This window comes from Panthera onca, chromosome A3, assembly GCF_046562875.1.
Source record: "Panthera onca isolate mPanOnc1 chromosome A3, mPanOnc1 haplotype 2, whole genome shotgun sequence".
NCBI classification, from domain to species: Eukaryota; Metazoa; Chordata; class Mammalia; order Carnivora; family Felidae; genus Panthera; species Panthera onca.
This window is the reverse complement of record NC_138341.1, coordinates 116,467,333-116,482,425: the sequence shown is the minus strand read 5'-3', so window position 1 is coordinate 116,482,425 and position 15,093 is coordinate 116,467,333. Positions and strand designations below refer to the sequence as shown.

The 15,093-nt window shown below is 37.1% G+C and overlaps 1 protein-coding gene across 4 annotated transcripts in view; it reads left to right on the top strand.

Moving 5' to 3' along the window:
- UQCC1 (ubiquinol-cytochrome c reductase complex assembly factor 1) overlaps nucleotides 1–15,093 on the top strand; it is a 101,760-nt gene that overhangs the window by 2,524 nt on the left and 84,143 nt on the right. For all 4 annotated transcript variants that reach the window (XM_060616424.3, XM_060616414.3, XM_060616405.3 and 1 more), the window contains exon 2: nucleotides 12,000–12,098. In XM_060616424.3, the coding sequence (XP_060472407.1) occupies nucleotides 12,000–12,098 (99 nt within the window). The remainder of the gene's footprint in view (nucleotides 1–11,999; nucleotides 12,099–15,093) is intronic.

Below are 15,093 nucleotides of genomic sequence, written 5' to 3'. Positions count from 1 at the left end.
TTTAAAGTTTTTTTTTTTTTTTTCAAATAATTTTCATTTTTGGATTTTATTTTTCAAATAATTTTCAAGTTGAAACCAACCCAATCTTCATTTTAAAGCTTCTCTCCTGCCTATAGTATAAACCACTGGGGTACTTCTATAGGCTGAGACCCTGAGTCCTTCAAATGGGTTGAGGAGTTGCATCATGGGTAAACTACAAATGCACACTGAGGAGCTTTGAATAGTGCTATCAGCTTTGAGCTGATAGCAGCTCAGTGTCTAGGCTGGTTTCCTGTGGTTGCCAGTTTGTGCCTGGCCCTGGAGACTGGGTTCTAGGACAAGGTTATGCACTCCCTGACCTTTTGGTACTTGTGCTGGATACAGACAGGTAGTCCTTGATGGCGATGTATACATATTACTTGGTGTCATCTATCATGCTGTAGATGGCATCTATGTCAAAGCTTCTGTTTTTAATGCAAAAGAGTTTGTTTTTAAAGGGTTTTTTGATATTTACTCTTTTTTCATTTAAATTTTTAAAGTTAAAGAATAATTGATGTACAGTGTTGCACTTATTTAATTATATAATTTGATAACTGTTTAAAAATTTTTTTTAATGTTTTATTTTATTTTTGAGAGAGAGAGAGAGAGAGAGGGAGAGAGACAGAGTGCAAGCAGAGGAGGGGCAGAGAGAGAGGGAGACACAGAATCCGAAGCAGGCTCCAGGCTCTGAACTGTCAGCACGGAGCCAAATGCAGGGCTCAAACTCAGATCATGACCTGAACCGAAGTCGGACGCTTAACCCCCGATAACTGTTAACATAGGTATACACTTGAAAAGCTATCACCACAATAAAAATAATGAACATATCTGTCAGTCTCCAAAATTTCTTTGTACTCTTTTGCAGTCCTTTTCTCCTCTTCTCTCCTGCACCACTACTGATGAGGGGAACACTTTAGTTTCTTTCTTTCTTTTTTTTTATTAAAAAAAAATTAAAAATATTTATTTATTTTCGAGAGAGAGGCAGAGTGTGAGGGGGGAAGTGCAGAGAGAGAGGGAGACACAGAATCTGAAACGGGTTCTAGGCTCTGAGCTTTCAGCACAGAGCCCAACACAGGGCTCAAACTCATGAACCATGAGATCATGACCTGAGGCAAAGTTGGACACTTAACCAACTGAGCCACCCAGTTGCCCCTAGTTTCTTTTATCATTTTTAAATTGAAATTTACAATTTTCATTTTGAAAGTGTAAAAAAAGTAAAAAAAAAACAAAACATATAAACACTTATATCCACTAGGAGATTTTTGCTTTAATATATCCCTGTAGCAGTTGTGGAAGGATCAGTCAGAGTGGGCTGAGGTTCGGGTCCCAAAGTCCAGCCAGAACTACTCACGTAATCTTGGAAGAAGTAGAAGGCCTGTACTAAGAGGAGGCAGGGAAAGTGTGGTTATAGAGGAAGAGATGATTTCAACAAGTATTGAGGAAACAGAGTCTACAGGGTTTGGTGGAAGGTTAGATATTGAGGGTGAGGGAGAGGGGTGTCTAACAGTGAGTCCTAGGTCTGCCTTGGATGACTGAGTTAATATAGCAGTGTCCTTCACTGAGAATATCCAGTTGGAGATGGTGGTGTTTTATTGTTTGTTTTTAAGTAGGCTTCACACCCAGCGTGGTGCTTTAAGTAACCACCCTGAGATCAAGACCTGAACTCAGATCAAGAGTTGGAGGCTTAACTGACTGAGCCATCCAGGTGCCCTAAGTGGTTTTTTTTTTTTTTTTTTTTTTTTTAAAGCAGCTGGTGAGTTGGTGTTCAGGAGAGACTAAACAAGCAGAGATATAGGTTGTAGTTGAAATCAGATGTTGAGTTTTCCTGGGGAGTAATATGGATAGCTAACATTTATAGGGCACTTACCATGTGGTAAGCACTCTTGTATACTGTATATATGTGAACTTACTTAATCCTTACACTAGCCCTTTGACAAGGTAGGCACTATTATTTCCCCCATTTTAAGATAAGAAATTTGAACCACAGAGAAGTAATATTCCTGAAACATTCTCATTAGTTTCCCCTTATTTTTTACTCTTTTTTCCCTTCTCCAATAATGGGTTTAAGAAGGAAGAGGAAGCTAAAACATTGCTATTGCTAAGTGGCTCCATCAGAGGAACTGGATATTTGAGTAATACAGTGGGACTTGTTTATGGTTTATGAGCTGTCCTGGGCATTGGTGGTCATTTTTGCTTTATTTTGACAGTATTAGAAACCGCAGAAAGCCACTCTTGTGTTAGCTATTTATTTATTTATTATTAAAAAAAATTTTTTTTTACTGTTTATTCATTTTTGAGAGACAGAGACGAAGTGTGAGTGGGGGAGAGGCAGAGAGAGAGGGAGACACAATCTGAAGCAGGCTGCAGGCTCTGAGCTGTCAGCACAGGGCCTGATGCGGGGCTTGAACTCACAAACCGTGAGATCATGACCTGAGCCGAAGCAGTCGGTCAACTGACTGAGCCACCCAAGTGCCTCCACTCTTGTGCTTTTTAAAAAAAATTGTAGTAAAATATAGATAATATAAAATGTACCATTTTAATAGTTTTTAACTATACAGTTCAGAATGGTATTAAATGTATTCACATTGTTATGCTGCCATCACACCGTCATTCACAGAACTCTTTTTATCTTGCAAAACTGAAATTCTGCCTATTAAATGATAAATCATTATGCCCCCCTCTACTTAGTCCCAAGCAGCTATCATTCTTTCTGTCTTTATGATTTTGACTACTGTAGGTACTCATATAAGTGGAATCATAGGGTATTTGTCCTTTTGTGACTGGTGTATTTCACTCAGCATAATGTCTTCAAGGTTCTTCCATGTTGTAGCATGTGTCAGAGTTTCCTTCCTTTTTAAGGCTGAATAATATTCCATTGTATGTATAAACCACATTTTGTTTACCCATTCTTTTGAGGATAGACACTTGGGTTGCTTCCATCTTTTGGCTATTATGAAATAGTGCTGCCACTATTTATATCTTTTCAAGTCCCTGTTTTTACTTCGTTTGGGTATATATTCAGAAGTAGATCATATGGATCATATGGTAATTCTATATTTAATTTTTTGAGCATTTGCCATTTTATTTTCCACAGTGGTTGCACCAGTTTACATTCCCACCAGGAAAGCATAAGGGCTCCAGTTTCTGTACATCTTTGTTAATGCTTATTATTTTCTTTCTTTCTTTTTTTTCCTTCATAGTGGCCATCTTAATAGGTGTGAGGTGATATCTCATTGTAGTTTTGATTTGCATTTCTCTAATGATTAATGATGTTGAGCATATTTTATATGCAAGTTGGCCGTTTGTATATCTTTGGACAAATGTCTATTTGAGTCCTTTGCCCATTTTTTAATTGAGTTGTTTGTTGTTGAGCTATAGGAATTTTTTTTTATATTGTGGAATCAGTGCCTTATCACATCTATGATTTGCAAATACTCTGTCCCATTCCATGGGTTATCTTTTTACTTTGTTGATAGTAGTCTTTGATGCACAAAAGTTTTTAGTTTTGATGAAGTCCAACTTAACTATTTTTTCTTTTGTTGTCTGGGCTTTGGTGTCATAGCCACGAAATCATCGCCAAATCTGATGTCATGAAGCTTTTCCCTTATGTTTCCTTCTAGGAGTTTCATAGTTTTAGGTCTTATGTTTAGATCTTTGATCCATTTTGAATTAATTTTTGTATATGGAATAAGGTTTTATTGTATTTTTTATTATTTTCCTTGTGTTTGCTGTGGTGATTACAATTAACATCTTGATTTATAACAATCCAGTTTGAATTAATATCAACTTAATTTCAGTAATATATAAAAACTTTGGGGGTCCTGGGTGGCTCAGTTGGTTAAGTGTCTAACTTCAGCTCAGGTCATGATCTTGTGGTTCAAGCCCCACGTTGGGCTCTGCTCTGACAGCACAGATGGAGCCTGATTGGGATTATCTCTGCCCCTCCCTCCTTCCTCTTGCCTCCATGCTTGTGTGCGCATGCGCGCGCGCACACACACGTGCACACTCTTTCAAAAATAAATAAATAAACATTAAAAAAAAAAACAACCTGTGATTCCATTTAGCTCCATTCCTTCCTGGCTCCCTTGTGCCATTAATGTCATTCAAATTATATATTTAAACATTGTGTGCCCATCAGCATAGATTTACAATTTTTGCTTTATGCTGTTGCCTTTTAAGTTAAAAATAAAAATAGAGGAGTGCCTGGGTGGCTCAACTGGTTGAGCTCTGACTTCATCTCAGGTCATGATCTCACTGTTTGTGGGTTTGAGCCCTGTGTGGGGCTCTGTGCTGACAGCTCAGAGCCTGGAGCCTGCTTCGGATTCTGTGTCTCCCTCCCTCTCTGCCCCTCCTCCTCTCACACTCTGCCTCTCTCTCATAAATAAAACATTAAAAAAAATTAAAAAAATAAAAATAATTAAAAACAAAAAATATACTTATGCTGTATTTTTAAAATTTATCCAAGTAGTTGCTTTTATCAGTGTACTTTATTTTTTCATGTGGATTTGAGTTACTGTACTGTCAGAGGTCTCATTTCAGCCTGAAGTTCTCCTTTTAGTGTTTGCTGTAGAGCAGGTCTGCTGTTGGTTTTCTCAGTTTTTGTTTATCTAGAAAGTCCTAATTTTTCATCCCATTGCCTTCTGTCTTCCATGGTTTCTGAGGAGAAATCAGCTATTAATGTTATCAAAGATCTCTTGTACATGTTGAATAGCTTCTCTTGCTGCTTTCAAGATTCTGTGTCTTTGTTTTTCAACAGCTTGATTATGATGTCTTTTTTTAACACTGTATTTATTTTATTATAATATATTATTTATTTAAAATTTTTTTTTAAGTTTATTTATTTTGAGAGCAAGAGAGGGAGAGGCAGGGAGGGGCAGAGAGAGAGTGGGAGAGACAGAATCTCAAGCAGGCTCTGTGCTGACAGCAGATGCAGGGCTTGAATTCATGAACTGTGAGATTATGACCTGAGCTGAAACCAAGAGTTGGACGTTTAACCAACTGAGCCACTGATGGGCCCCTGTTTTATCTTATTTTTGAGAGAGAGAGAGAGAGAGAGAGAGAGATTGAGAGAGAACACTTGTGTGTGTACCACGTGAGCTGGGGAGGGGCAGAGAGAGGGAGACAGAGGATCTGAAGCAGTCTCTGTGCTGATAGCAGAGGGCCTGATGTGGGGCTTCAACTCACGAACCGAACTGTGAGATCATGACCTGAGCTGAAGTTGGATGCTTAACCGACTGAGCCACTGAGGCACCCAAGATATATCTATTTATAGATTTCTCTGCATTTATGCTGTTGGAGTTAGTTGAGTTTCTTGGATTTATAGATTGATGTTTTTCATCAAATTTGGGATATTTTCTGCCAGTATTTCTTCAAATATTTTTTGTTTCCCTTTATTTCCTCTTGTCCTTCTGAGACTCCCCTTATACATAAGTTGGTACATTTGATGGTATCTCGTAGGTCTCTGAAGCTCTGTTAAAATTTTTTCATTCTTTTTTCTTTCTGTTCCTTAGTTTGGATAATCTTGGTTGATCTATTTTCATGGTCACTGATTTTCTCTTCTGCTCAAATCTGCGGTTTAACCCCTTTAGGGAAATGTTCATTTTATTTATTGTTCTTTTCAACACAAGAATTTTTTTTTTTTTTAAATAATTTCTCTGTTGATATTCTCTATTTTGTGAGATAGCATTCTTATACTTTGCTATAGTTCTTTAGAATGGTTTCCTTTAGATTTTAAACATATTTAGGGGTGCCTGGGTGGCTCAGTAGGTTAAGTGTCTGACTCCTGATTTTGACTCTGGTCATGATCTCATGGTTCATGGGATTGTGCCCTGCGTCGAGCTGTGCATTGACAGCGTGGAGCCTGCTTGGGATTCTCTGTCCCTCTCCTGCTTGTGCTTCCACTCAAAATAAATAAACTTTAAATAGTTTCACAGTCTTTGTCTAGTTTATCTAACATGTGAGCTTCTTCAGGGACAGTTTCTGTAGATTTTTTTTCCCCTTCTGTGTATGGACCATGCTTTTATGTTTCTTTACATGTTTCATACTTTTTTTTTTTTTTTGGTTGAAAACTGGACATTTTAAATAATATGTGGCAACTCTGGAAGTCAGGTCTGTCCTTTCCCAGAGTTTGTTATTGTTTTTCTGTTTAGTGATATTTCTGAATTAACCCTGTAAAGTCTATATTCTTTGTTGTATGGTCTCAGCTCAGTTAGCTTAGTGGTCAGGTAACGATTGGAGAGTTCTTAAATACCTGGAACCAGTAAGTCTTCTGTTTTTTGCTGAGGGGCTCTGTGCACATGTTGTGGTACACCATCAACAGTCTTACAATCATTTAACATCTCTGCCTTAAACTTTACTTCCTGCTTGTGCAGAGCCTCAAGGTTAACCAGAGGTCTCAGGTCTTTCCTGTTCTTGTGCACAGCCCTGTGCATATGCATGGCCTTCAGATTCCCAGGAATATGTCATACCTTTTCAAAGCTCATTCTCTTGCTTTTCCTTTTAAGCTTCTTTTGTTAGCCTATTGTTTTCTCCATGTATTATCCATTGCCTCAGGCAGTCATGAAGTTAAACAATTGTTTTCAACGAGTGCTCCTGCAGAAACGTTTTTTTCAGTTTTTTCATGTTGAATGAGCTTTACATTGGATGGAGTCTTCTAAAGAGCTACTAAACAGATCAAATAATGCCATTTCTTTGCAAGTAAGGCTTTAAGGAGCATCAACCCCATTCTGAAGTCAACTTTTTTCCAGAGACGACTAGTTCTTTTTAGTGACTAGTACTATTTAGAAACCAAGTCTGGATGCTGGATGTGGTCATTGCTTCCAGGACCTATCAGGACAGGAATAGGAAACACATGTATGTGTATATATTTACATAAACACACATCTATTTCTGTATTTGTCTATACATATTAATAACCCATACCAATAACTCTAAATTCATACTAGTACCTTGGGGTTTATTGTACCTTTCTGCCTTTCTATAATAGAAATTTTAATGTACATAATAATTAATACATATATTTACTGATATGCCCAATCTTAATATATTTAATGATTTGCTCAAATCTTTCCCGGATGTAATCAATCTCTTTTTTTTTTTTTTATATATATACATTTTTTTAATGTTTATTTTTGAGAGAGACAGAGATGGAATGCGAGTGGGTTGGGGCAGAGAGAGAGGGAGGCACAGAATCCAAAGCAGGCTCCAGGTTCCGAGCTGTCAGCACAGAGCCCGGCGCGGGGCTGGAACTCAACGTGAGATCATGACCTGAGCCGAAGTCGGACGCTTAACTGACTGAGCCACCCAGGCACCCCGTAATCAATCTTTTAAAGCTCAGATTGGAACCCCCAACAAAGTGGGAGGAGGCAGAGGATTCAGTAATGATGGAAGGAATTGTTGAACATTCTCGGCTCCTCTGGTATGTCTAAGTATCCTTTTGTAGCATGCCACTTCATAACTTGCAGGATAGTTTGCTACAATAGTGTTTATCCTCTGGATTATGGAATTAAATTAGTATCCATGGCATTCAGATTACAGGAACCAGTGAACATTTACAGAGTAGATTTGGTGACTATGGTTGATCTTCATTATTCAAGATTCTGTATTTTTGAATTCATTATACTTGCCAAGATTTATTTGTAATTCCCAAATCAATATTCATGGCACTTTCAATGGTCATTTACGGGTATGTGCAGAGGAGTGAAAAATTTGAGCTGCAACATGCAAGTCCTTGCTGAGATCGATATGCTGACTTATTTCAGCTCTTATACTGTAAATAAGTATTGTTTTCACAGTCTATTTAATGCTAAAGTTTTTGTATTTTTGTGCCTTGTTGGTGATTTCCCTGTTTAATATGGCCCCTAAATGTAGTTATCTAGTGTTACTAAGTGCAAGAAGGCTGTGATATTCCTTATAGAGAAAACTTACGTGTTAGATAAGTTTCGTTCAGGAGTGAGTTACAGTGCTATTGTCCATGAGTTCAATGTTAATGCGTTAATTGTATATTTATAAATAATAAGATGTCTTTAAAGAGAAACACACAAGGTTATGTATTGATTGGTTTATGAAAATGTTGTGACCAGAGGCTTGCAGGAACCTAACCCTGTATTTTCTCTAGGAGCAATGGTTCAGTATTTGCTAACTCAGTGTTTATAGTCACTTTATAAAGCAAAACTACGGAGAATAGGAGAATGGACTACCTGTAAAGCCTTTTCCAATTCATGAGTAAGCCAAGGAAAATACTATGTACAGTATCTTAAAAAACACATGCAGCAACAGGCTGGTCAATGGACTGATTAAAGCTGTAGTTGAAAAACTGGTCTGTCAGAATATTTTGAAATACAAATGTAAAATCACCTGCAGTTAACAATATGTACAGAAAGTAAAAACATGAAACCTGTCTTTAAGATTTTGGTTTTGAAGTGTTGGTGAGGTAAAAAGACAATAAAACCTCTTCCCACTTAATAATGGTGTATATATTAGCCTAAGTTAAGGCAGTAATTCTAACCATTGGAAATGGCTGTAAATGTTTTCCTGAACTTGGAAGTTGAGGTTTGCTAATTGTTATAGGCCTGATATGTTAGTACCTGTAAGAGGGAGCTAAGTACTTCCACAGATTTTTAAAAATTTCTTTTCTTTTCTTTTCTTTTCTTTTCTTTTCTTTTCTTTTCTTTTCTTTTCTTTTCTCTTTTCTTTTCTTTTCTTTTCTTTTGTTTTCTATTTTTTCTTTTCTTTCTTTCCTTTTCTTTTCTTCCTTCCTTCCTTCCTTCCTTCCTTTCTTTCTTTCTTTCTTATTTAGAAATTTTTAAAATTTATTTTTGAGAGGGAGGTTGAAAGAGAGAGAGAGAGCAAGCAAGCAGGGGAGGGGCAGAGAGAGAGGGAGACAGAATCCGAAGCAGGCTCCGGGCTTTAAGCTGTTAGCACAGAGCCCGACACAGGACCGAACCCACAAACTACGAGATCATGACCTGAGTGAGCCTAAGTCAGACGCTTAACTGACTGAGCCACCCAGCCCCCCCCCCCCCCCCCCCAGATTTATATTTATAAATGAAGTACTGGGAGAAGTGGGAAGGAATATGGACCAAGTAGAGTCAGTAGAACCAGTACCTGGAGTCTGGGGAGACCTTTTTTTTTTTTTTTTTTTAAAGATTATTGATTTATTTTGAGAGAGAGAGAGAGTGCAAGGTGGGAAGGGGCAGAGAGAGAGGGAGAAAGAGAATCCCAAGCAGACTCCGCACTGTCAGAGCAGAGCCCAATGCAGGGCTTGAATTCACAAACTGAGATCATGACCTGAGCTGAAACCAAGAGTTGGTCGCTTAACCTTCTGAGCCACCCACGTGCCCCTGAGGAGACTTTTTGAAGCTAATTAACTCATGGGTTGGGTAGGAGGGAAGAAGAGAGTCCCAGAGGAACTGACTAGAAGGGAATTAGCTTGTGTGGAGAGGAGTAGTAATTCCCAAACCAGAGAATCTGAGTCAGGTTTTGGAACTGCTGAATGGAGAATACAAGGCAGGGTATGTAAATATAAAGATGAGTCTAGAGGGGTCTAGTTGGTAAAGATCAGGTGTTGACGTTTGATTAAAGAGGCACTTGGAGGCACTGCAAGCTTTTGAGAAAGGGAATTCCAGGTTAAAAACAATATTTTAAGAAAATAGTTCTTGCTTCTATGACAGTTTGCTGGTGAAAGAGAAGCTTATTTACATAATTCAGTAACAGTTGTTAATAACAGTAATGATGCTTTTGTGTATATTTTAGTATTCTCAAAGTGCTTTTACATATGATCCTTGGAACACTCCTGTGAGGTAGCTTTTATTATTCCCACTTTACATAAGGGAAATGGAGGTCCAGAATGTTGAGTAGCTAGTTCAGGGTCACACAGCTATTCAATAAGAATCTTGGGATTCAAATACCCTTTCTGCTATATACCCTTTCTGCTCAGTTTCAATTAAGGGTTTGAACAAGAGTTGTTGTTGTAGGATTGGAGAAGGAAAGAACAGAGCTGATTGCTTCTTTCTTCTAATAAGAACTGATTTAATGTATTGGCATTAAAATTGGCATAATTTAATGTATTGGCATTAAAATTGGCATAAAAAACCAAGTAGAACCAAAATTACGGAGAAAAATTTTGTTGACGTGGGGAAAAATATGATGAAATTCTTCAGAAGATCTTCCAAAAGTTTGCATTGTTCCCACTTGTAATTTCCTCTTACTTCCCCCTCCTCCCTTGGCTTGAATCTGCAGAAGTTTCATCTTATCCCATATTTACATTTTTAGGAAAGGAACATCTAACATTGAATGATTCTGGCAAATGATTCAGCATTAGTAAACAAAAAGCCAGTAATGGTCTCTTATTTGAACATTATCCCAACAGATCGAACCTCAGCTGAAATAAAATATTTTGAAACTTTACTTTTCATTTGAAACATAAGGTGTTGTGAGTAGCCTATGAAAAACATTTACACAATTTTAAAACTGTGAGACACTTTAGAAGGCCTCTCTACGTTTAAAATTCCTGCACCTTTCTCCATGTACTTTATCCCTATCACTTGTTGCCTACTCATGAGGAAATGGAGATTCAGATTCAACTTAATATTTATTGAGTTGGACATGTTACAAGGTACATTTGTTGATTTTTCTTAAGTCCTGAGAAGTAGGGATTTTTTCCTTTATTTTATCGAAGAGACAACAACGGCTTGTAGCTTTCAGTGGAGCCAAGAGTCAAATCAGTGTTTTCTGATTCCAAGTACGTGGCTCTTGCCACAATACTATACTGTGTTTTAGTTGTTTCAAGACTAGTTCATAGAGTGTTAGAAGATACTTTGGAGATATTCCTTTTACCCTTTCATCCTGTAAATGAGCATGGATCCTGAAGTTGGGCTGTCTGGGTTCAGATCTTAACCCTGCCATTGTATTAACTATGTGGCCTTGGGAAATTCCTTATCCTATGTATACCTCAGTTTCTTTATCCATATAAGTGGGATAATGGCAATATTCCTAGGTCATTCGGTGATGATTGTGAGTTTTAAGTGAGTTTATATATGTAAAGTACCTAGGAAAGTACCTGTCACAGAACAAATGCTCATAAGTATTACTAATAATTGCTATAAGGAACCTGTGCATTGTAGAAGTTAAATTACTTGTAAAGATCATATTAGAATAGCTGAGTTAAAACTGGAATCCAGATCTTTGACTCCTAGTGTTGTAGTTTATGTTTGGCAAAGTGTTTTTAAATAATTTTATATTCAGCCCTCATTGTGGCCCTATAAGTTTTATATAGGTCAAATGAAAGAGACCCTTGGATCCCTCAGAGTTGGTTCCTAGAATAGACATCTCCAGTCCTGTGTACACTAATGCCATTTATACAGTGTAATGTATTTCAGGTTCATAAAATAGAGTAGGCTTCTCATGTAGCAAGATAGCTCTTCCTTTCCCCAGCCCAGCCTTTCACTTTGGCCCAAAGACCCTTTTGAGGTTGGTTAATACCCTAGGGGGAAACTGAACTTCAGTCATTAACTCTAACAGCCATTTAATCTCTCTCTTTTGTTTTGGAAATCAAATTGGCTTAGTGTTTTCCTACCCTAAAAATGTCAGCCCTAGTTTCTTCATCCTTTTGGGGATGACACTGCTTACTATAAAGGGATTCTATGAAGATCAGATAAATCAGTGTTTATGAAAAGGCATTGCAGACTCTCAATTTAAATGATAATCTAATTGTAAAATGCCTGAAGTCTACTTATTTTGTTACTCTCCTGAGAGGGAGCCCATATCCCCCTGCTTGAGTCAGCCTTTACTAGAGTTGTTTTAGTCCATGAATCAGGAATAGGTAGGGGTACATTTTATCCTTGGAGAGATGAGCAGGAGGAAGCTTGTTCCTGGCCCTGGTTTGGAAGTTCTCTTTTCATGTACCCTGTTCTGGCAGAATTTCTAAACTTCTACTCATGGAGTTGGATATAGATTCTTGACAGCCTTTTTTCTTTCTCTAGAGAAACCGGATTTCCCAGTGGGTTCCAGTATGCAGCCTATTGGTACCTGTGTCCTCTACACAGGCACAGTGGGGCAGGGCTCTGTCTGGTACTTTCCAGGTAAGGTTTGTTGTTCCTTTGCTTGGTATGAAAACCTTAGTGTTTATTTTCAAATGTCATATATTTATAGATTAGCCAAACAAATTGTGTGATGGAAAAACCTCATGAGACCACTTCTGGGTCTCTGTGGTGCCAGCTCAGGACTGATTCCTACAGTATGGTGTCTAGGGCGTTGCTTCTAAATACCCCAGCAGTGGAACTTAGCCTAGGATACCATGCTACAGTCTGATGATTTTTACTGTTGGGAATGTTTCCAGATATTCATCTCAGAGTTAACTGCAGGTTTCTTTTTGTAACCACATTGTGCTACTTTTATTTGGGGTAAGAAATGTTTCTTCCTTTCTTTTTTTTTTCTTTTTATGAACACAGAATCCAAGGAACAATTATTTGAGGCCTTTGTTTATCATTGACCACATGATTCATTACTTTGGACCCTCTTTGAGAGTTTTTTCTCCTGATTTTTGTTAATTATACAAATAATTTAGTAATAAAGGAAATAAAAGTCACCCATGACCTCAAACGTGAAAACATCTGCTGGTTTTTTTCCAGTCCTTATGTAGGACTCCAGTGTGTGCATACTAATTTTTTCCGTAGATACCTTAACAAATATCCACAGAATTTTATTTTCTGGTGCCTTTTCACTTATTGGAGCAGACATTATTCATGTTAGATAGATTGCATAATTATATTTTTTGATGGCTACATGTTATTCTATTTACTTAGACTTTGTTTGATACTAAAATTATTTGCAAAAAATTTTTTTTTTGTCGTAGGCTTTAGTGTAGTTACTATTTCTTGATAGTTTAAAAAATTTTTACTTTATTAAAGATGAATTCCTAGGAGGGTATACCCTGGGTCAATGAGTATGGGCAGTTTCTCTCTCCAAAAGGTGGTTTTAGTTTATATTGCCATCAGCAATGTATATATAACTAGTTTTTCATTAACTTCCTCTAAATTCAGTGTTTAAAAAAAATTTTAACAGGGTAGAAAATGTTATCTTGTTTTGCTTTGTATTTCTTTATCTGTCAAGGTTAAACATTTTTCTGTTTACCAGTTGTATTCCAGTTTGTAAAATCATATATGCTTGTATCTTTTCTACATTTATCTATGGGAATTTATTCATATAAACTCTTACCAATTTATATGAATTCCTTCTGTAGCCATTAACTTCTTTTTCATATGTGATGTGATTAAAATTATTTTTGATATATTATATAATTTATTCATATAAATATATTACAACTATTTAAAATATAGTGTAATTCCCCCTAATTAGTGTGTAAACCTTGCCCTTCTGAGGACATGTATTGTTTGTGCCTGTATTTCCTGAGCTCACTAACCCTGGCACGGAGTAGGCATTGAATGTATGTTGAATGAATGAAGAATATGCCTATACAGAAGAGGCATCTACTTTGTGTAGGCATGCAGGTATTTCTTTTCAGAGTGGGCGACATTCTGTTACTTTTTGTGCATGGAAAATTTTAATAGAATTATCATAGAGTTCTAAGTCATTTGTTTTTGTGTGTATATAGTTGGTGGAGGTGGAACTCATTGTGTCAATCTCTGACTTGTGCCTCATTCTTTGAATCAATAAACATTTATTGACTACCTAATATGTATCAGGTACTATATTAGGTTCTGAGACATCATTATAGCAAAACATCCACGTAAATAACTTAGAGTGGTTTATCTCATGCTGACAGGATGTAATTTTAGCCAGGGTAAATAAACTAGACATGTGCTTTATTGGCACATCTTCCCACTTCGAGGACCCCTGGTTGGAAAACTCTGATTTTCCTCAGGTACATGTCTGACTAGGAGGTGTATTTAGTTCAGAATTAAGAAGAGCTTTATGTTAATTAGAATTGTGGTGTCATGGAATGGGTGGGCTAAATTTTTACATAGTAAATTTCCTGTTACTGGAAATATTCAGGCAATAGTTCGAAGAGTGTATACTAAGGGCATGACATAAAAGAAACCTTCATTTGTTGAGTAATAGTATCACATGATCTCTAAGATAATGTCCTATGCTATAATCCTGTTAACCATTTTCAAAAAGCGAGGGACGTTGTATTCTCATCTCTTTTTTTTTTAAGTATTTATTTATTTATTTATTTATTTATTTATTTAGAGAGGGAGGGACAGAGAGAGAGAGAATCTTAAGCAGGCTCTCCCCGCTGGAGTCAGTGTGGAGTCCAATGCAGGTCTTGACCCCACAAACCGTGAGATTATGACCTGAGCTGAAATCAAGTGTCCCAACACTTAACCAGCTGAGCCACCAGGCACCCCATCATGTCTGTCTTTCCTACATAAACTTAACATTGTGTCATATTTTGGGGCGCCTGAGTGGCTTGGTTGATTAAGCGTCTGACTTTGGCTCAGGTCGTGATCTTGGAGTTCATGAGTTTGGGTCCCAAATTGGGCTTGCTGCTGTCAGCACAGAGCCCACTTTGGATCCTTTCTCCCCCTGCCTCTCTCTCTGCTCCTCCCTTGCTGTTTCTCTCTCTCTCTCTCTCTCTCAAAATAAATAAATAAACTTACAAAAACATTTTAAATTTCTGTCATATTTTGGTGAGTGTACTTAAAATTTTTTTTATTTTGAAATAATTTACACCTACAGAAAAGTTGTAAAAACAGTAGGGTTCCCAAATACCCTTTGTCTAGCTTTCTCTAATGTTAAGTGTCTTATATAATTATAGTGTAGTTATTGAAACCAGGAAATTAACATTGATATAATGCTATTAACTAATCTATGCAACTCAGTCCAATTTTACCAGTCTTTTCTACTAATGTCCTTTTTTTGTTTCTTCAATTGGGTTTCTTATAATTAGGTCATATATTTTTGGCAAAAGTGATATTCCCTTCTTAGTGTATAATATCCGGGGATATATAATGCCAGTGTGTCTTATTACTGGTGACATTGACTTTAATCACTTGATTATTAAATTGGTGCCTGTCAGGTTTCCCTACTATGAAGTTACTATTTTCCCTTTTG